Genomic DNA, 23,849 nt, shown 5'->3' with positions numbered 1-23,849 from the left:
TAAGCCCATATATGTGTATGCACATGTATATGTACATGTATGCATGTGTAGACATGTGTGCACATGTGTTTACACAAGCATGCATTTATTCATCGCATACAGGTGTATTGTGTACATGCATATCGCAGCACACATGTGTGCACATGTGCACTGCATGATACATGCATGTACATGTGTTTCATGTGTGCATACTTATGTGTGTATGCATGTGTGTGTATATGTATGTCTGTGTATCTGTGTATCTATGTATTGTGTGTGTATATATAAGGAATAAGAAGACCTATTGGACTAGATGGAAGAGTATTTCAAGAGGAATAGAACTTAACAATCCTAGAAAGATAAATTAGTGGTATAGTAGTTTTAAACACCACCCAGAGGTCTTCGTGTTTGATCAGACAAATAATAAGGCGCCTCTGGACTTTTGCGTAGGACAGTAGGAGAGACCTATGCTACAGAAAAGCAAGTTTGGCAGCTGTGTGGAAGATGTATCAGAGCAGGGGGAGACTTGTGGCTGGAAAAGCAAGTAGAAGCTTCGGCAGTTTACATGAGAGGTGGTAGAGGCTGGTGGCATGGCTGGGTGAATAGAAAGCAGAGGTCGGGTGTGAGACACACACGATTTGGCAACTGAATTGATATGTGAGGGGAGGGAAAGTGAGGATCTAATACTAATGTCATGGTTTTAAGCCTGGGATATTTGGAAAATGGTGATATACTTAATAGAAAAGCAGATGTTTGAAAGACAGAGGGGTACTTTATTTGGGGGAGAGATATGATTTCTTTTTTAGACACATAAAGTTTGAGATGTTTATGAAATATTCAATAAACCATTTCTAATAGTCATAAAGAAACAGAAATGTAATTATATATGTATAATGTATATAAGAGTATATGAACATGTGTCTATATGTAGCTATATGTAACACATTTGTGTGCACATTTATTATATACATGCATACATGTATATATTATATTTAATTTGACTCACAAGTAATTCACAGAGATAATTAAAACCAAGGGAACTGATGAAGTCACTAAATGAGAGAGTAGAGAAAGAAAAGAGGAGGGCTGCTCAGGCCATAGCTTTGGTGTTTTCCCACGTTCAGTGGGGGTGATATAAATGATGAATGAGGACAGGAGATTGGGAAGGTCTGATCAGACAGAAGGAGAACCAGCAGAGACCAGTGTCGTTAAAGCCCAGGGCAAAAAGAGTTCCTAGGACTAGAAAATGATCAAAAGTGTCAAAACTTGAAGAGACATCAAAGATGAAGTTTGAGAAAAGGCTTTAGGATATCACTTAATGTAAGTCACTTCACTGTGTTCACTAGATTTCTAAGTCTAAAAATAAGAATAATAATAACAAAAAGCCCTGATAATGACAACAACAATTTCATCTACCTCACAGAGTTACAGTTTTAGGACTGGAAGGAACCTCTCCTGCTATACAGAGAGACATGCACTCCAAAAGGAGCAGCCAATGCAACAGCAGCCTCCTCATCCTCATCATTTCTAACGCTGGATGGTGCTTTAAGAGTAGCAAAGATCTTTCTATATGCTATTTCATTTGTTCTAAAGAGATCATGAGACATTTGCTTGAAGACTTTGAGTGAAGGAAAAGAAACACCATCGCCAGTCTAACCTTGGATAGACAACCATTGTTGGAAAGCTTTCTTTACAGCAATCCTAATTGTTACTTCAATACTTCCTTCACATGGTACTTGAGAGATTGATTGTTGAATCCAAATGTGAGACTTTACATTTATCACTCTTATATATCATCTTATTAGATTTGGTGCATTTAACCTTCCAAGGTATTACTGGTTCTTCCTTCTGTCATCCAATATGTTAGCTAACCATCTCTGCTTTTTGTTATCTAGAAAGGTAAAAAGTATGCAATCTAGATCATTATGTAAATCATTAAAAAACATTAAATAACAAAAGAATAAGCATAGATTCCCAGGGACACTCCACTGGAAAGTTCTTGCCAATTTGATATTAATACATCAATAACCACTATCTGAGTTAGGCCATCCAATCATTTCCTCACCCATCTAATCAAGCTTACTAACTTACACTTTGTAGACACTGTCCTTTGTCTCTCTTTGAAAATTGAGATTACAACATTGCTTGTAGAATTTTTGTCAACAATGATAATGATTTTAAAATATATGTAGTGCTTAGTATGTTCTGGGTTCTGTGCTAAGTACATTAAAACATTTTTTCATTTGCTCTTCACAAAACCCTGGGAGGTAGCGATCTTGTTATCTCATTTTACAGATGAGGAAACTGAAGCTAACAAGGGTTAAGTGACATGCCCAGGGTCACACAGATAGTGTCTAGGGTCAAATTGGAATTCAGGTCTTCCTAACTCCAGGCTCACTGCTCTATATACTGAACCATCTAGCTCCCCATGTAAATATAAGCTATAATTAAGCAAAAATAAATAAAGGAAAATAACATCATTAATCACTAATAATATGTTTGGTAATATAGAGTTATACCTGTCCTCCTTATCCAGGGTAAGATTATAGAATATATGCTGTGGGTTACCAGGTTTATGCCCATTACAGGTACCAAATTAAGCTTCCAGTTTCATCAGTGGTTCTAAGCATCATAATTAACACAAAATGATACGATAAATCCACTTTTAGGGATAAGTTGAATAGTGATAATCCATCACCCTGGGAGCTGCAGTGGGTCAGTTATGCATTTTGTTTGCATTTCCATTCACAGTGCCTGGCACAGAGTAGGCACTATGTGAATACTCAATGATTGATCAACTGATAAACTAAAAATAAGACAGGCCAAACAAGCATCACTAATGTAGCTGAAATAAAAATTAAAGCACTTTGTTGACATTAATTATATCTACTTGAAGAGCCTTTCTTTTATTTATTATAGGCCATCAGGGGAAAAGGGACTGGCTTTATTCAGGATGGCCAAACTAGACAGGACTAGGGGCAATAGAGAAATATTGCAAAGAGGCAAATCTCAGCTTGATGTAAAAGAATAAAAATATGCTACCAATTAGGACTGTGGAAAGGAGGAATGTCAGACTGCTTCTGAGGTAGTATGCCCTTTACCCCAACCTTAGCTCTCTTTTTGCCTGCCCACCAACCCCGGTAGAGGACTTCAACAGAGGCTAGATGAAGCCTTATCAGGTGTGTGGCTGTGCAGGTATGTGTTTTACCATGGATTGAAATAGATGCCTACTGAGACCCCTCTGGAATTCTGGGATTTTGTGACCACTGCAACTGAAGAGGTTAAAAAGCTCTGGACACAGCTTCTCAAAGACTGTCTCTCAAATTGTAGCAAGATTGTGATCTTTGTTCCCCTGGGAGTACTCATGCTCCAAAAATCGAGGATTCTTGAAGCCTTGCTGTAACTTCCAGAGGAAAAGGCTGTATTTATTAACTTCTTTGTATGGCCATTATCCAAGTGTCAGAAACAGAAAAGGACTTAAAATGCCTTTTGATAATGGCATAGTCTATAGAGTTATATTGAAATGTATAAAAAAGAATAACTAAAATGTATATAACTAATTGTACATAAAACTCATCATTGACAGCATCATTTTCAAACTATATCTTTTAAATAAGAAATAACTGACAAAAAAGGCACTGATTTTTTTTTTTAAGTAAGCAACACAATGGAATAACTGCCCATCCATTCAAGTCTTAGGAAATTTCAAAAGTTTTAACTCATACAATTCTTTTTTCAAATGATGATTTTTTTTTGTATTCAAGATGGTCTTTCTGACTTTTCCCTTAAGAGAAAAATCATGTAAAATAAAGTACAGACAGTCACTCACAAATCAGACATCATAACTTTGGTGTAGCAGTAGAGGTAAGTGCTACATAAGCTTTCTTGGGCATCTGATTATGGGTCACATCATTAATTTGCAATGAAATATATTCCCCAGCTCTGATGACTTTGAAAGATACTGATCAAAGTTGTATTCAAGTATTAGTTAGTATAAGGTGCCCCTCCCTTGTGTTTGTCTCAACCTTATTCCTGAAACACAAACTTTGACTTGTTCATTGCAATGCTATGTAGTGCCATGCTTCTGACTTGCCATCTCCCCGCTCCCCATCAATCAAATAAACAATCAACAAAAACAGAGTAAATGAGGTATTAAGAAGGAAATTTTATAGAAAAGTATGCAGCCTCATCATGACGTGTGGCCAAACCACTAATCAATTTGAAAAGACAATAAAGCTTGCGGCCACTGGATGAAAAATCTGAACAGGAAGCACATTGTGATTAACCAAGCAGATCAAGTCACAGGTTTTGGGCTATGTATAAAAACAGTGAGGCAGTCAGGTGACTGTGAACCAAGAAACTGAGAGGGAACCATACTTTGTAATTTGGAGAGGAAAGGCTTTTTTTTTTAAGTACCTTCTCAGTTCCAGCTCTGAACAAGCCTGTTAGACATATTTGATCCTCACAACTCTGGGAGATATGTGCTATCATTACCCCCATTTTACAGTTGAAGAAACTGAGGCAGATAGAATTTAATGACTTTCCCAGGGTCACAGAGCTCGTAAGTGTCTGAGGCAAGACTTGAACTTGGGTCTTTCTGATTCCAGGGATAGTACTCTATCCACCTCATGTCAGGGGGAGGAAAACCTCTCTCTCTCTCTCTCTCTCTCTCTCTCTCTCTCTCTCTCTCTCTCTGTCTCTCTCTGTCTCTCTCTCTCTGTCTCTCTCTGTCTCTCTCTCTGTCTCTCTCTCTCTGTCTCTCTCTCTCTCTCTCTCTCTTTTTCTTCCCCTGTCATCTAAAATTTCAGAGACTTAATGGCAATTCTCTAGTTACCAGATGGAAATGCACTATGTATTGTTATCTGTATTGTATTTATTGATGTTTCTGTGTTATGTCATCTATTAGATTATAAATCCCTTCAGGGAAGGGACTAAGTGATCCATGCTTTATCTCTAGCACCCAATACTTGTGTGTAGCTAATTGACAATGAATATATGTTCACTGAACTAAACTGAATTATTGCATTCAGAATGTAAAGATATATTTACATGTACATATGTGTGCTAATATATATAATATAGACATACACATCCATATATATACATCCATATTTATTTATAATCTACATCTATCTAAAATTAGCCAGTAATAATACAGAAATATACTACATGGTGTCTTCCATGGCTATCTCACAGTCCTGCCTCTCATGCCATCAAATTCTCTTAAGAGTTCATCAGACCTCCTTCTTACTTAGCTTTTGGTATCTGAGGTCAATTCTAGGGATCCACAGATGGAATGAAAAAATAGAAGAGGACCAGAAAAATGAGGACTAAACAGGTTAAGCTTACTGGCCTCTACAGATTTTATTATATCTCACAATGGATCAATCCAAGATTTCATTTTCAGAAGAAAAAAAATACAAGACCGGAAACTCATTGCATGATAGATAAATATCTCTAGACTTTGTCCAGAAAGCAGGCCATAGGAACCAGGTATGAATTGCTTTATTCCTGCTTCAGAGCAAAAGACGAAAGGCAGGTAACTGGAGAATGCGCCAAGCTACCCTTGAAACATTGTGATTACAGGGACATTCCTCATTCAATTCTGTTTTCACTGTATAATGAACAATTTAACACAAGTACCTTGCAATTTTCACTGTTCTTGTTTAAATAGCCAATTATCTCACTCTATATAGCTCTAATGGTCTTTAGAATCACTGATATCTGTTGGTGAGTTTTTCTGTATTGGTTTTGGAAGGGCAAACTAAGAGAGTCCATATTACATTTACTGCTTTTTATCTGAATGAAAAAAGAAACCCCACTCCTTTCCTTTTAATTTTAATGAAAGAATTATTGCTGTTTCATAACCTTGTAGAGGAAACCCTGCATGTAACTCCGTAAAACACGGCAATTTTGTATGTTTCTGAAGTCTGCAAGCTGTTTTATAGCCCCTACTGGTAATTACAACGATTTATTTTTCTCTCCCTATCCCCCACAAAATTCAGAGCTGATCTGTCCAGTTGACTTACGAGATCTGACATGTTTCTCCGCATTCATTATCTTTGATAATAAACTATTGAAATAGGTTAATGATTTAAAACTTCGATGTGATTAATAATGTGAAAGGAAGACTTAAAACCAATTTATAGGAAAACAATCCACTGTATAATTTTCACATTTCACTTTAAAAATGAAGGATTTTTCTTAATACTAACTGATCTTGGAGATGTGCAAAAATGGATTGTTCATACCTTACTAATAGCTAGGCTAAGTCATTCACTTTCTTTTTTGGATCAGACTTTTAGTATAATTTGATAAACTCACTATTGGCAAAGGAAATAAGATTAGAAAACGGTAATTAAACATTTCAGCCAGCTATCGTTTCACTTTTATTATTTGCCAAAGCATGTCCCCCATTGCTCCATGAGGTTTTTGCAATTTTGATTAGAGGTTTAACCTGTATTTATTTTACTGTGAATTTACAGTCAATTTTAGATCTTATGTCAGGAGAAGAAAAAAAAAAACTTGTGAGTAATTAGAAATATCCAAAAGTAAACTATCTGCCACAATTTTTAAATGTTTAATGCTTAAATGCAGAATTATTTGAATGCAACCTCCACTGAGGTCTTCAAGTAGAGGCTGTATGACTACTTGTCAAATATATTATATTGGGGATTTTTGGGGGGTATGGGTTGGACTAGATGAGTGCTAAGACTCTTTCCAATTCCCAACCACCCTGGGCTCTGATGAGTGAGTTTTTGCCACATCTTTCTCAGGATCTGAACTCCCTTTCGCTCCTTAGCCACCATTTCCAAGCCTTGTGGCTGCGTTAACCCCTCTCCCTCACATCTCTCCTTTATGTTTCTCTTGCCCCACTGCCCTTCAGGAACAGAAAATGTCTTATTTTCTTGTGCTTAGGGCCCCAGTGCTTAGTAGTGCTCAGCATATAGTAAGTGCTTAATAAGGACTTTACGGGATCATTCAAATTCAGTGGGAGTTTCTTATAAACTTTGAGTATGTCATAAAATACTTAAAGTGTATTTCGAGTGTAGCATTCTTGTTCTCTGCTAGCAACATCATAATGGAACTCTCTTTTAAAATGAGACCTTTTTTCTCCCTCTCCCCATACTCTCCAGCTCTGACTTAACTTTAACAATTCACTTGATGATTTCACCACTTCACTGAAGCTCAATGATCATGTCTATGCAGATAATTTCAGAGCTCTGTATCCAGTCTTAGTCTCTTTCCTGAGCTCTAGTTGCCTCGCTGCCTGTTAGACGTTGAGCTGGATGTTCTTTAGACATCTATCATGTCCAATCAATCATGTCCAAAAAAAGAACACTATTTCCACCACCATTCCTTAACAAACAAATCTTTTTCAAATTTCTTCATTTTTGTTGAGGATACATCAATCCTTCCAGTCACCCAGGTTTGCGACCACAGAGTCCTCTATGACCCCTCTCTTTCCCTTATCCCACAGATCCAGTCAGGTGCCAAGTCTTTTTAATTCTATCTCCACAATACTTCTCACATTTGTTGCTTCATTTCAACTCACACAGCTACCATACTACTTCAGACCTTTATCACCTAGACAGGAACGGGCCTGGAGTCAGGAAGAGCTAAGTTCAAAGGCAGACTCAGACACTTATTAGCTGTGTGACCCTGGGCAAGTCACTTTATGTGCTTGTCTCAGTTTCCTTAACTGTAAAATGGAGGTCATAATAGAATCTATACCACAGGGTTGCTGTGAAAATCAAATGAGATAATATTTGTAAAGGAGAATAATACTTGGCACATAGTAGGCACTCAATTGATGTTTATTCCCCTCCCTTCTCTCTTGACTAAACCATTGCAACAATCTTCTAAATGAAATCCTAGATTCCAGCTTCTCCCTCTCCAATAAATGCCTTTCATTACTTTCAGAATAATCCTCCTAAAGGACATGTTTAACCTACTTAAGAACTTATAATAGCTGACTACTACTACTACCTCTAGGTTAAAATAAAGATTACCCTAGATAGCCCTTAAAGTCTTTCCCAGTTTGACTCCAGCCTATCTTTTTAGGATTATTGTACTTTACTCTCTTTCAACCAAACTGTCAAACTCAGAATTCAAATGTTCATCTGCATTCCTTTGCACAGACTGTCTCAATATGTGGAATGAACTTCCTCCTCACAGTGATATTTCTTAGAATCTTTAGCTTCCTTCAAAGTTCAGCTCACATGTAATCTTCTGTCTCCTTTTTTCTTTCTTTCTTTTTCTTTCTCTCTCTCTCTCTCTCTCTCTCACTTGCTGTCATTCATTATCCTACATAAATACTTTTTTGTTTCATTATATATTTAAAACTATAAGCTAGCTGAGGTCAAAGATGATAATTCTAAACTAAATCTTTCAACTACTCCAAAAAATGTAACTGTTCCTCCTTTGAGATAAGGAGATTTATTACTGTCTGTGTTATATTTGTAACTAGATGAAGCAAATTAGGCACTTTCCTTTTGCAATTAGCAGGTCTGAGTACAAAACAAATACATTTCATGATTATTATCTCAGTGAAAGTTTTCTGCCCAGTTGTAAAGTAATAGACAGCTTTTTTTCAAATAGTAAAATGCTCATGTCAATCTTTTAAAATAAAGTTCTTTCACTATATAATTACCCAAAGTTAACTTCCCATTGTTTTAAGTACTAATGATTTTTTAAGAGAGAGCCCATTTTACAAATGCATCTTATTGGTCCATTATAACTTCATAAACTTTTATGTTTTGTTACTTATTCATATCTCTGTTAATTCTGTACATAACTGACTTTCAAAATTAATCTATTTAGCATGATTCCACATGTATAATCTATATCAGATTGCTTGCTGTCTTGGGGAGGGGGAGGGAGAAAAATTTGGAACTCAAAATCTTCTTACAAAAGCTAATGCTGAAAATTATCTTTACATGTAATTGGAAAAAATAAAATACTATTAAGTATAAAAAGATGAGAAGAAAAAAATAATAAAAATGATGTCCAAAAAATAAAGTTAAACTACTTTAATATGCATATTTACCTCACATATAAACAAAATGTGATTTTATTCAGAAATATCTTAAACATTTTTTATAAAGGAAATGAAGCTGATATAACCTTTAACTAAAAATATCAACCCAAATTTCTTACCTGAATCATTTTGTCATGAAATACAGTTTTTCTTATTTACTTGTATGCACTTTTATTTAAATTTATTTATTTATTGCCATAATATTAAAAACATTCTAGGTATTTGAGGCAGGCATGAAAAGTCAATGTCATTTTAAAAAGCAATCTTCTTGCAGGTATTAATCCTTTAGCTTTTTATATAAGAGAATGGATGCAAATAAGTGACATATATTATCTTACAATAGCTACTTTATAAAGGGGGAAAACACTTGTAACAATAAATCTCCAGTCAGCAAAAGATGAACACAAAAATGCATAAAAGCAGGGTGGATCAAAATCCTTTGCAGTGCTTAGGCTCTAGAACTTATAGATATTAGCCCACTTTTTTTTTAAATGAATAAAGATTCACAGTATCCTCAAAATGTATTTTTTATATATAGAATGATGCATTTTAAAAATAATTTTTGCTAAAGTTTTTTTTTTATTTTAATATATGCTTTAATTTTAAAATCCACAAATAAGCCATTAATTCTACTCTATTTTTAGAAACTAAAATTTTGCGGGTAACATCGAGTTAAATTACTCATTTTATAGATGAAGAGACTTAGGCTATGGGCAGGTAAGTGACTTGTTCCCTTCAGACCAATGGTTAACAGCAGAACTAAAACTCAGACACCACTTTTCTTATTTCCTATTCTAGTTTTCATCTACTGAAGTATACTGCCTTCCATAATAAAAAAAATATAAATTCATAAAGGAAAATCTGGATTACAAAAAGTATATTCATTGTAAATTGCATACAACTTCTTCATAAATTAAATACCCACAATATGATGAATATATAGTTTAAAAAGACAATAAAAGCAAGGCTGATAATCAATAAATTGAGTAACACAAGAATAATAACCTCATAAATTTACTATAAAAACAAATTAAAAGGAGAGAAAGAGAAACAAAGAGAAAATGAAAGAAAAGAAAATGTAGTATACAATATGATTGCTTAGTTGTACTACAATAGATTTGGTACACAAAATCCCTCACACATTTGACCCAATTTACTTGTCACCAAATAATTTTTGTTTAACACACACAAAATTAAGCAAAATTAAAATTAGTTACACTAACACTCCTGTTTATATATCTATGTAAATTTCAATTGCAGAGAAGCTTTTTTAAATCCTGCTAATATATCCTTTTTGTCTGGATTGCTGCTACTTTCTTTGATATTATATAGACTGTAGGAGGCACGAATGCTTATTTTTTATGGGTAGTCGTTTTCAAAATTGCTAAGCATGAAACTTACATTAAAATCAAAATGGAAATAAGGGGCAGACCCCATGAGGTATGTGGGTGGTATGGCCATATGCAATGGAACATAAGAAAACATCTTTTAGCATAGAAACAATTTTTGAAACCTGTACTATACAGGAGGGATCCCACCAACAGAAGCTAATTTAATCACTACTGATTTGCCATTTTGCTTCCTTGGAGGTCCCTAGTGGGCAATCCAAATGCTGTTCATAGATCAAATTAATATAACATCATAGAAAAGTAGCTGGAAGGGACCATAAGGGTCCCAATGCAGCCCAATATTTTAATTTCACAAATGAGAAAACTGAAGTACAGAGAGGTTATGTGATTTGTCCAAGGACACATACACATTAAGGCAAAGCAAAGATTCAAATACAAGTAAAATAGCTAGAAGCCCACATGTTTTTCCTGTGCCTATAGTGTGTGGAATTTCAAAGGGTGGAAACTCTACAGAGAAGGTTCTCATCTACCTCTCCATATTGCAAAAATCCAAAATCTTCTTTGTACTCACACAGGCAACTTTGCTCAAGCCCTCCTTTCTTCTTGCCTTGATTGTTTCAACAGTGCCTCACATCTCTTATCACTCCAGCCCATCCTACATAGCGCTCTCAAATGGGTTTTCCTCAAGTGTAAATGTGACCACGTAGCTCCTCTATTAAACTAATTCTAGTGATTTCCTACAGCCTCTAGCATAAAATACAAACTCTTTCATTTAGCTTTCAGGGTTACAGCCTATCTTTCCAGCCTTATTAGATATTACTGTATCTCCACATTCAGTAAACTGGCCAAACTGGCTTTCTCTATTCCTTACATGTAATAGTTCATCCTCTCTCTCCATGCCCTTGGCACTGGCCACACCCTACCACCAGTCCCAGAATGCATTTGCTTCTTATCGATACCTTTTATCGTCACTCTCTCTAAGACAGGCCTGCATAACATAAGGCCTGGCCCTCCAGCCATTTGGATTTTAGGAGACCCATGAAAAACGTAGAGGATATATTCTCAGTCATCATTGGCATTGCACAGGGACAAGTGAGTGCCAAAGCAGATGATGCTGACTACGTGATAAGCTGTAGCCACACAAGACCTTCTTCCCCTTCCTCACTGTGCAGTTGCCTCCACGTTACATGAGTGTTTGGAGCTCTCAAGGTCAGACACTCAGCTCAGTATTTTTTTGTATGTGAGTAGTTGCTATAGAGATATTTTGGTTTTAACATTAAAATTTTTGAGATGATTTTATAAAATGAGAGACAAAAAGAAACAGAAGATTGAATCAAAACATAAAGTGTTTAATCCAGAGTGGACAAACAGATACTGTTTTACTTATACAAGAGACAAAAGATTGTGCCTTGTTTGCCAAGAAGTAACAGCCATTCTGAAAGAATACAATCTTCATCACCATTGCTAATAAAAACATCCTGACTGAAGCAAATTGGACACCAATGAAAAACAAGTTAAAGCATCCAAATTATTGAAAAATCTCAGAGGGGAACAACAGTTTTTCAAGAAAGCAAACTCAGAAAATGAGGTGGCTCCTAGGGTTAGTTTTCCAATTTCTAAAGAAATCAATTTTAAACATGACTTTGGAGTAGGATAAAGTGATTGTTGACAAGAAGTATACCATGTTACATTAACAGTAAGAAAACCTGAACAGTGTATTAAAACTTGTGCCGCTTAGCAAAGTAACTATTTTTAACAGTAATGTGATTTCATGATAAATAAAAATCTCAAGTAATAAGTTAATTGATATTAATTGAAATTCCTTTTTAATATGGCTTATTTGCAAACTAAATCATTAATTTATGCCTTTACTTGGAAAGTGAGCTGCTAAAAGCCTATCTGTGGCCTGAAGAAGGTTAGACTATTTTAATTTTGGACCCTACCTACTGCCAAGTTGTACAAGTCTGCTCTAAGTTAGAGCTCAAACGTCCTCTTCTGCATGAAGTCTTTCTTCAAAGTCCTAGCAAGACCTTCATTCTCATACTACCTAGTGTTTAGCTCCTTTGTGTGTGTGTGTTTACTAACTTGATATTTATGCTTTATAACTTTATTTGTGCCTGTTTTCTCACTCATTAGAATATGAGGATATTGAGAGTGGAGATTATTTCATTCTTTGTACTTTTACCCCATTTTCTAACCTAGTGCTTGGTACGTGGTGGCTGTTTAAAAATGTGCATGGTGGTTGTTTGATTATTGACTGATTGATTCAGGGCACTGGAGGCTCACTGTTTCAGGAGGACTCTGGGGTATTCCCTGGTAAACAATTAAGCAACCAGAAAACATTTATTTAAATACCTTGGAATGTCAAATACAGTGACAGGTATTAGAGATCAGAAACAAAAAAACCGCATAAGACCTCATCTCAAAGAGTTCATATCTGGGGAAAAAGTCATGCATTCATGTATAGCATGTATACATATACACATATAAGTGTGTATGAATATAATTGGTATTCTATTTAGACAACACAAACACAAAGTAGTTGGGAGGGGTGTCAGCAGCTGACATCAAGAAACGCTTTGAATAGAAGGGTCCATGTTTCAGCTCAGTTTCTAAGCAAGTGAGAGATGATTTTAATTGGTAGCAGGAGGGAACACATTCTAGGCAGAGAGGGCATTCATACAAATGCCCTGAGTTGGAAGACAGAATGCTACATATGAAAAAAAAGGGAGAAGGCCAGTTTGTCTAGCAGGAAAGTTCAGAAAGAGGAGTAATATATAACAAAGCTGGAACCTAGGGCCAGGGTGTAAAAGTCAAATAGATAAACCCAGGAACTTCATGAGCACAACTATAAAATACTTTTTGTACAAATAAAGTAAGATCTAAACAATTGGAAAAATATTAATTACTCATGGATAGGCTGAGCTAATATAATAAAAATGACAATTTCACCTAAATTAATGCATTTATTCAGTGCCATATCAAACTATCAAACATTATAGAACAAGAAAAAAATTAAAAAATTCATCTGGAAGAAGAAGAGTTTAAGAATATAAAGGGAATCAATGAAAAAAATGCAAAAGAAGGTGGCCTAGCCAGACTAGATCTCAGACTGTATTATAACATGGTAATTATTAAAACAACCTTATCCTAGCTACAGATATGGGGAACCTGCAGCCTCAAAACCCCATGTGGTCCTCTAGGTCCTCCAGTACAGTCCTTTCACTGAATCCAAACTTCACAGAACAAATCCCCTTAATAAAAGGATTTGTTCTATAAAACTTAGACTCAGTCCAAAGGCTGCACCCAAGGACCCAGAAGGCCACATGAAGCCTGACAGCTGCAGGTCCCCCACCCCTGGAAAGGAATGGAGTGCTGCATCCATGGAATAGATCAGGTACAAATTGTATTACAATAAATATGCACAGTAATCTGGTATATGATAAACCACCAAATCCAAGTTTTGCAACGAAAGCTCATTATTTGATGAAAACTGCTGAGAAAAATGGGAAGCAGTATGGCACAAACTAGGTATAGACCAATATCTCCCATTGGTATACCAAGATAAGGTCAAAACTGGTACATGAGTTATACATAAAGGGTGATACCACAAACAAATTTAACAGAGCATGGGATAATTTATCTGTCAGATTTATGGATAAGGAAAGAATTTAGGACCAAAAAAGAAATACAGAGCATTACAAAATGTAAAATATACAATTCTGATTATGTAAAATTTAAAAGTTTTGCATTAAAAAAGAACAATGCAACAAAAAAGTGTAAGGAAAGCAGAAAACTGGGGGGAAATTTTGCGACAAGTATCTCTAATAAAGGCCTCATTTCTCAAATATATAGAGAACAGAGTCAAATTTATAAAAATACAAGTCAATACTGACAAATGCTCAAAGGATATGAACAGGCAGTTTTCAAACAAAGAAATCAAACTGTCTATAGGCATATGAAAAAATACTCTAAATCACTATTGATTGGAGAAATGCAATTTAAAATAAGTCTGAGATACCATCTCATACCTATCAGATTGACTAACATGACAAAAAAGGGGATATTGAAAAACTAGGACACTAATGCACTACTGATGGAGTTGTAAACTCATCCAACCGTTCTGGAGAGCATTGGAACTATACCCAAAGGACTATAAAACAATGCATACCCTTTAATCCAACAATATCATTGATAGGTCTAAATCCCAAAGGCATCCAGAAACAAAGGGAAAAAGGACTTACTTGCACAAAAATATTTATAGCAGCTCTTTTTGTTATGGCTAAGAACTGGAAATCAAAGGGATATCCATCAATTGGGGAATAGCTAAATAAGCTGTGGTATATGATTGTAATGGAATATTATTGTACTATAAGAAAGGATGGGCATAATGATTTCAGAAAAAAATTGGAAAGACTTACGTGAACTGATACAAAGTAAACTGAACAGAACCAGGAGAACATTGTACACAATAATAGCAAAATTGTTCAATGAAGAACTGTGAATGACTTGACTATGCTCAGCAATATAAAGATCTAAAACAATCCCAAAGGAGTTATGATGAAGCATACTATACACCTCCAGAGAAAGAACTTTTATGGTTTAAATATAGACTGTAGCATGCTATTTTCACTTCCATTTTTTTCTTTTTTAAATTATTTATTTGTTTATTTTTAGTTTTCAACATTCATTTCCACAAGATTTTGAGTTCCAAATTTTCTCCCCATTTCTCCCCTCCACCATCCCATGACACTGTGTATTCTGATTACCCCTTCCCCGAATCTGTCCTCCCATTTATCACATCCCTCCCTTTCCTTATCCCCATCTTCTCTCTTTTCTTATAAGGTAAGACAGATTTCTATACCCCATAACCTGCATTTCTTATTTCCCAGTTACTTGTAAAAGCAATTCTCAACATTCATTCTTAAAACTTTGAGTTCCAACTTCTCTCCCTTCCTCCTTCCTCACCCATCTCCACTGAGAAGGTAAGCAATTCAATATAGGCCATATATGTACAGTTTTGCTAAACATTTCCCTAATAGTCATGTTGTGAAAAACTAACTATATTTCCCTCCATCCTATCCTGTTCCCTATTTTTTTCTATTCTCTCTTTAGACTTTGTCCCTCCCCTAAAATATTTACTTTTAATTATTCTCTCCTACCATTTGCCTTCCCTTCTATCATCCAGCTACCCCACTTATCCCTTCTCTCCTACTTTCCTGTAGTTAAAGAGAGATTTTTTTACCAAATTGAGTGTACAAGTTATTCCCTCCTTAAGGCAAATGTGAGGAGAGTAAGTGTCACTTTTTCCCATATCACCTTCCCCCTTTTCCCCTCCAGTGAAAAATCTTTTTCTTGCTTCTTTCATGAGAGATAATTTACCCCATTCCATTTCTCCCTTTCTCCTCCCAATATATTCCTCTCTCATCCCTTAATTTTATTTTTTTATAAATATATCCCTTCTGAAAAAACTCACACTGTGCTCTGTGTGTGTGTGTGTGTGTGTGTGTGTGTGTATAATCCCTCCACCTATCCAAATACTGAGAAAAGTCTCAAGAGTTACAAATATTATCTTTCCATGTAGGAATGTAAATAGTTCAACTTTAATAAGTCTCTTGTGATTTCTCTTTCTTCTTTACCTTTTCATGGTGTTCTTGATTCTTGTGTTTCAAAGTCAGATTTTCTATTCAGCTCTGGTCTTTGTATCAAGAATGCTTGAAAGTCCTCTATTTCATTGAATGACCATTTTTTCCCCTGAAGTATTATACTCAGTTTTTCTCGGTAGGTGATTCTTGATTTTAATCCTAGTTCCTTTGACTTCTAGAATATCATATTCCAAGCCCTTCACTCCCTTAATGTAAAAGCTGCTAGATCTTGTGTTATCCTGATTGTATTTCCACAATATTCAAATTGTTTCTTTCTAGTTGTTTGCAATATTTTCTCCTTAACTTGGGAACTCTGGAATCTGGCTACAATATTCCTAGGAATTTTTCTTTTTGGATCTCTTTTAGGAGGTGACAGTGGATTCTTTCAATATTTATTTTGCCCTCTGGTTCCAGAATATCAGGGAAGTTTTCCTTGGTGATTTCATGAAAGATGATGCCTAGGTTCTTTTTTTGGTCATGGCTTTCAGGTAGTCCCACAATTTTTAAATTGAGTAATCTGGGAACTACATGATTCCATGCCTTGAAGCCTGCTCCAGTCCTGTCCATGCAGTGCCACATAGCCAAGGATAGGCTGTATTCCATGGGCTGCACTCTGCCCTGAGCCTAGTGCAATAGACCTTTCCTGTTAGCCTTCCAGGCTGCCTAGGGCTGGAAATCTTTTTCACTCTGTCATTTTGTGGCTTCTGTTATTCTAGAATGTGTTTTGAGTCATTTTTACAAGTATTTTATTGACTGTGGGGGGAGAGCTTCTACAGGCCCATCCTTCTACTCCACCATCTTGGCTCTGAACCCCCTCCCTACTTTCATTTTTTTCTTTAATTCAATTCTTCTCATACCAAATGACTAATATGGAAATATTTATATAATTGCAGACATATAACCTATGTCTGATTGCTTACCACCTTAAGAAGGACAGATGGGAGGGAAGAAAGAAGGAGGGTTAGAGTTTGGAACTCCAATCTTCAAATAAAAATGTTTAATAAAATTGAAAAAAATAAAATAGAAGAGTTTCTATTTTATCTTTGGGACAAAAAAGAGCCAGTGGAGTTTAAAGTATCAGGAAGAAGCTTGGCAAGATCATCTAAACTAGAGGTGTACATATGGGACAAAAAGTATATATGACTCTTTGTTAATCCACATCAGCAGACTAAGTCTCATCCCTTACACTGCACCTACCCATTCCAAGTACTCAGACTGAATCTCAAGGCCTAGAAATATATGCTTTTATTAGGAAAGCCCTAAGGATTAGCCATGGAATGTACACTCTTAAGGAAGAAGAGAGCAATAGTTACAAGAAATTTATATGTCACATCAGATGAGGAAACATAAAAAATTAATCAGTAGGTTGTTGCATATTTAATATTGTATACGAGTGACCAGGAAAGCCCTAATTACTTGACTTGGGTATCTTCCTTCCACTGTGTATGCCGAGTTCCATAGCCTGACCACTTGGGCTTCATGGGAAGTGCCCCATTCAAGCAGAGCAAGAGTCCTATGGCTCACCTCATTACTCTATGATGACCTATATGCACATGTGACATAAAAAATTATATTGCATATTTAGGAAATGCATAATTGGGAAAGATGAGAAGACCAAGTAATGAGAGTACACACAGATACAGGGGTAGGCACCTTGAGGGTAGCCCTGGTGCCCACAAAATATTAAAAAATACAGAAGATGTTGGCTAAATCACATGTGAAAGCTCAGTGTAGGAACATGGATAAGGACTGAACAGAATGAGGGGATGTAGAGCTTATGTTTTGTACAGATGGAAGGAAAATTCACAACAGTGAAACAGCTGATATACTGAATTTTAGAAATAATAGTGTATTATAAGTTGACACTTTTCTAATTTGAGGAATACATTTTACGGTGGGTTTTCCTCAAGTCCTTTGTGTTGAATTCAATTTTAACACTATTGATTATAGAGTTTTATATTTTTATTTCTCCCATATCACCTAACACAACACTTTTCATGCAACTAATGCTCAAAAATTTTTTAGTAAATGAATCAATAAATAAATGAAGAAACAGACATCCTTATATATAAAATCTTCCAATTTGCCTGACAAAAATATAAAGAAATGAAGCCTTCTATAATCCAAGAAATAAGTTCAGGGATTCAGTTAGCAGTCAACCCCAATTTGCTTCATTGCCTGTAAGTAATGTATACTATTTTTTGGCTAACTGTAATACTTAGACATCTTCAAAGAGGTCAATAATTAACTCACCATTCTAGCATCCCAAATAGACAAGGATTTGTCTGCAGAGCTGGTGAGAAGAGTATTGGAGAAAGGAAAAAATTCAATGCTGTTCACTGAGTCTGTGTGACCACGTAAGGTATATCTGCATCTTTCACTGTAAATGGAGAAAAAAAAAAGACAGTAAGAAAGGTAAGAGCAAAACTGAAACAACAACTGAAATAATAAACTTTCTCATGTTAAAATTATATTTCCTCTAAAATTGAGGAAGAACTAAAAACAAAGATCCAAAAATAATCAAAATGAGAGGAAATCTAAAAAAGAATGACTAATTAATAACATTACCTTAAAATAGCTTTTCACCAAAAAATCACTCCTATTGTTTTTTTCTACATGCTCATTTTTTAAAATTTTATAATAAGTGGGGGTGGGGGAAGAGACACTGAAATATTTCATCTAATGACCTATGACCATTATATCAGTCAGTCAGAAGGTGAGGGAGAGGAAGAGGGAAACATATTTTTCAGTGATTACTCCAGGTCACTTCCTGGAATAAGCCATCCTGACATCCATCTTGCCTAGGAAATCACTAAGCGTCAAGATCTATAGTCACTTTGTGCCTTTTGGAATTTTATTAATAGGATGTTTTTAGCTTAATGTAGTCTGATCAATCCATCAATAGCAGCAGATGTTACTTCTTCATGCATTTTTATTTTGAAGGCATGCTTTAAAAGAAAAGGTGGCTAGGAGAACAAAGAACCCAAGGGGCACTGCTTCTCTCTTTCATACCCTTCTTCTAATGCCAGATATAAGGATTCTCTCTTCATCTTCTCCTGAGCAGGATGCCCAGGAGCACTACGTAAAGAGCTCATGGCAAGGTGTTGGTGAGGAGATACACTAATGGAACAGAATGTCATTTTAAATGTGACTTCATAGGGACTCTGGAAAATTTCCTAAGACATTTAAATGAGGAATAAATGATTGCTCTGGAAACACTAAGTAAAATTCATGGGAGAGGATGTATTGGGGTTTGGCCTTGAAAAATGAGTAGGCATTGAACATCGTTGGGGAAGGAGAGGGACAATAGGGAATGGAAGCAAAGGTCAGCATCTTACTATCCAAAAATTGTTCTTTTAACACTTATGGGAAGTTAGGATGGATCAGGAACCATATTACATGTTGAGCACCTACTTTAGGCAAAGCACTTGATTAGGGAATGGACACAGAAAGAATATTGCTTTGAGCTACCTTGTCTATTTTATTGGGCTAATGTCCATACTGGAATACTCCTTTCTAATAGAAATCACTGAAGATGAAGAACAATTATAAAATTTATTAATTATGTTTTCTGTTCAGTTTTACATTTCCTTTTTTTGTCAACTTGCTCATTTCATTTTTTAAATATTTATTTATTTTCACTTTTCAACATTCACTTCCATAAATTTTAAATTTGCTCCCTCTCCCTGCCCCCTCCATCCCCAAGACCACATGCAGTTGGATAAGGGCACCATACATACATTCCTATTAAACACATTTTCACCTTAGTCATGTTGCTCAGAGGAATTATAATGGATGGGAGAAACCAAACAAAAGAGAAAAAAATCTGATTCACTTTGTAATCCAATTCCATAGTTCTTTCTCTGTATGTGAATGGCATTTTCTACCACAAGTCTTGGGAAAGTTTTAGGTCCTTGCAACGCTGAGAAGGGCTAACTCTATCAAAATCAATCTTCGCACACTGTGGCTGTTACTGTGTCCAGTGTTCTCCTGGTTCTGCTCACTTCACTCAGCATCAATTCATATAAATCTTTCCAGGTTTTCCAGAAGTCTGTCTGCTCATCATTTCTTATAGCACGATAGCATTCCATTACATTCACATACCATGATTTGTTTAGCCATTCCCCAATTGATGGGCATCCCTCAATTTCCAGTTCTTGGCCACCACAAAAAGATCTGCCATAAATATTTTTGTACACATGGTCCTTTTCTCATTTTTTATGATCTCTTTGGGGTACAGCCTTAGAAATGATATTGCTGAGTCAAAAGGTATGCACCTTTTTACACCCCCTTGGGTATAGTTCCAAACAGCTCTCTAGAAGGGTTGGGCCTGCTCACAGTTACACTAACAATGAATTAGTGTTCTAACTTTCCTACATCTTCTCCAACAGTTATCATATTCCTGTTCTGTCATGTTAGCAAATCTAATAGGTGTGATGTGGTGCCTCAGAGTTGCTTTGATTTGTAGTTTGTAATCAATAGTGATTTAGAGCACTTTTTCATATAATAGATAGCTTTAATTTCTTCCTCTGAAAACTTCTTGTTCATATCCTCTGACCATTTAACAATTGGGGAATGACTTACATTCTTGTAAATTTGATTTGGTTCTCTACATATTTTAGAAATGATGCCTTTGTCAGAGACACTAGCAGTAAAAATTCTTTTACAGTTTTCTACTTCCCTCCTAATCTTGCTTGCATTGGCTTTGTTTGTGCAAACATTTTTCAATTTAATGTAATCAGAATTATCCATTTTGCATTTCATAATGCTCTCTATATCTTGTTTAGTCATAAATTCCTCCATTCTCCATAAATCTGACAGATAACCTTGGTTCCCTAATTTGTTTATAGTATCAGCCTAGATCATGTACGTATTTGGACTTTATTCTGGTATGTGGTGTCAGGCAGTGGTCTATGCCCAGTTTCTGCCATACTATTTTCCAGTTTTCCCAGCAGGTTTATCAAACAGTGAGTTCTTATCCCAGAAGCTGGGGTCTTTGGGTTTAATCAAACAGTATATTGCTATGATCATTGACTACTGTATCCTGTGTACCTAACCTACTCCAATGATCTACCCCTCTATTTCTTAGCCAGTACCAAGTGGTTTTGATGATGGCTGCTTTTTAACACAATTTAAGGTCTGGTATGGCTAAGTCACCTTCCTATAGCATTTCTTTTAATTAATTCCATTAATATTCTACTCTGGACTTTTTGTTCTTCAAGATGAATTTTGATATTATTTTTTCTAGCTCTATAAAATTATTTTTGGTAGTTTGAATGGTATGGCACTGAATAAGTTAATTAATTTAGGTAAAATTTTCATTTTTTATTGTATTAGCTCAGTCTACACATGAGCAACTGATATTTTTCCAATTATTTAGATCTGACTTTATCTGTGTGAAAAGTGTTTTTTAATTTTGTTCATGCTGTCTCTGTGTTTATTTGGGCAGGTAGACTCCCAAATATTTTATGTCTACAGTTACTTTAAATGGAATTTCTCTTTCTGTCTCTTGCTGTTGGGCTTTGTTAATAATACATAGAAATGCAGATGATTTATGTGAGTTTATTTTATATCCTGCAACTTTGCTAAAGTTGTTTTTTAAGTAGGTTTTTTTTTACCTGATTCTCTAGGATTCTCTAAGTAGATCATCATATCTTCTGTGAAGAGTGATAACTTAGTTTCTTCTTTGCCTATTCTAGTTCTTTAATTGCTTTTTCTTTTACCGCTAAAGTTAATATTCCTGGTACCATACTGCATAACAGTGCTTCATCCCAGCTCTTATTGGAAATGCATCTAGTATATTCCCATTACAGATAATGCTTGCTTATGGTTTTAGGTAGATGCTTCTTATCATTTTTAGGAAGCCTCCATTTATTCCTATACTCTGAAGTGTTTTCAATAGGGTGTTGTACTTTGTCAAAAGCGTTTTCTGCATCCATTGAGATAATCATATGGTTTCTGTTAGTTTTATTGTTGATATGATCAATTATGCTGATAGTTTTCCTAATAGTGAACCAACCCAGCATTCCTGGTATTACTCCTACTTGATCAACATGGATTAGTCTCATAGTAATAATATCTTATTTAAAATTCTTGCATCTATATTCATTAGGAAAATTAGTCTATAATTTTCTTTCTCTGTTTTGGCTCTTTCCAGTTTAGGTATCAGTACCATATTTATATCATAAAAAGAATTCAGTAGTACTCTTTCTTCAACAGTTTTCTGAAATAATCAATATAGTATTGGAATGAACTATTCTTTAATTGTTTGATAGAATTTGCTTGCAAATCCATCTGACCTTGGAGATTTTTTTTTTTCCTAGGGAGTTCACTGATGGCTTGTTCAATTTATTTTTCTGAGATGGGGTTATTTAAGTATTTTACTTCCTTTTTCTGTTAATCTGGGCAATTTATGTTTTTTAATCCACAAATTTATGGATGAACAGTTGGGCAAAATAATTGCTAAATATTGTTTTAATTTCCTCGTCAATGAAGGTGAATTCACCCTTTTCATTTTTGATACTGGTAACTTGGTTTTCTTCTTTCTATTATTTCATCAAATTGACAAAAGGTTTATCACTTTTATTGTTTTTTTCATAAAACTAGCTCTTAGTTTTATTTGTTAGTTCAGTAGTTTTCTTTATTTAAATTTTATTAATCTGCCCTTTGGTTTTCAGCATTTCTAATTTGGTATTTAATTGGGGATTTTCAATTTGTTCTTTTTCTAGCTTTTTCACTTGCATGCCCAATTCACTGATCTCATCTTACTCCAGTTTATTCATGTAGGCATTCAGATATATAAAACTTCCTCTAAACTTTTCTTGCACCTCCTAAGTTGTGGTATGTTATTTCATTATGGTCATTCTCCTGAATGAAGTTATTGATTATTTCTATGATGTATTATTTGACCCACTCATTCTTTAGGCTTAGATTATTTAGTTTCCAATCAATTTTTAATCTATCTTTTCTATTACATATATTTTTTATTGCATTATGATCTGAGAAGGATGCATTGATTATCTCTGCCTTTCTGCACTGAATTGTGAGGCTTCTATGTCCTAGCACATGGTCTGTTTTTGTAAATGTGTCATGTGCTGCTGAGAAAAAGGTATATTCCTTTCTATTTCTATTTCTATTTCCATTTCTATTTCCATTCAGTTTTCTCCAGAGATCTATCATATCTACCTTATCCAGAGATTTATTTACCTCCCTAACCTCTTTCTTGTTTATTTTGAGGTTAAATTTACCAAGTTCAGAGAGGGGGAGATTGAGTTCCACCACTAGTATAGTTTTGCTGTCTATTTCTTCCTATAACTCCCTTAACTTTTCAACTAAGAATTGGGATGCTAAACCCCTTGGTGCACATGTGTTTAGTAATGACATCACTTCATTGTCTATGGTACCTTTTAGCAGGATATACTTTCTTTCCTTATCTCTTTTGATTACATCTATTTTTGCTTTTGCTTTGTCTGAGATTAGGATTGCTACCCCTATTTATTTTTTTACTTCAGCTAGAGCATAATATATTCTACTCCAGCCTTTTACCTTTGTGCTATGTGTATTCCCCTATTTCAAATGTATTTTTTGTAAATAACATATTGTAGGATTATGGTTTTTAATCCATTCAGCTATCCACCTCTGCTTCATGAGGTAGCTCATACTATTCATATTCACAGTTATGATTATTGTGTCTTTCCATCCTACTCCCCATCCATTTATACTTTTATTTCTCCCTTCTCCCTTCTCCTACTCAAAAGAGTTTTACTTTTGACCACTGCCTCCCTCAATCTCTTTTTCAATCTCAACCTCTTTTCTATGAGCCCCCTCTTTTCTTTC

The 23,849-nt window shown here is 35.2% G+C and overlaps 1 protein-coding gene across 6 annotated transcripts in view; it reads right to left on the bottom strand.

The window, feature by feature from the left end:
• The window catches only part of SPAG16 (sperm associated antigen 16), a 1,246,090-nt gene that overhangs the window by 464,771 nt on the left and 757,470 nt on the right, over positions 1-23,849 (bottom strand). For all 6 annotated transcript variants that reach the window (XM_072617486.1, XM_072617488.1, XM_072617489.1 and 3 more), the window contains one exon: positions 18,267-18,393. In XM_072617486.1, the coding sequence (XP_072473587.1) occupies positions 18,267-18,393 (127 nt within the window). The remainder of the gene's footprint in view (positions 1-18,266; positions 18,394-23,849) is intronic.

This window comes from Notamacropus eugenii, chromosome 6 (assembly GCF_028372415.1).
Source record: "Notamacropus eugenii isolate mMacEug1 chromosome 6, mMacEug1.pri_v2, whole genome shotgun sequence".
In the NCBI taxonomy this organism is placed as follows: Eukaryota; Metazoa; Chordata; class Mammalia; order Diprotodontia; family Macropodidae; genus Notamacropus; species Notamacropus eugenii.
This window is presented reverse-complemented; position numbering and strand designations above follow the sequence as displayed.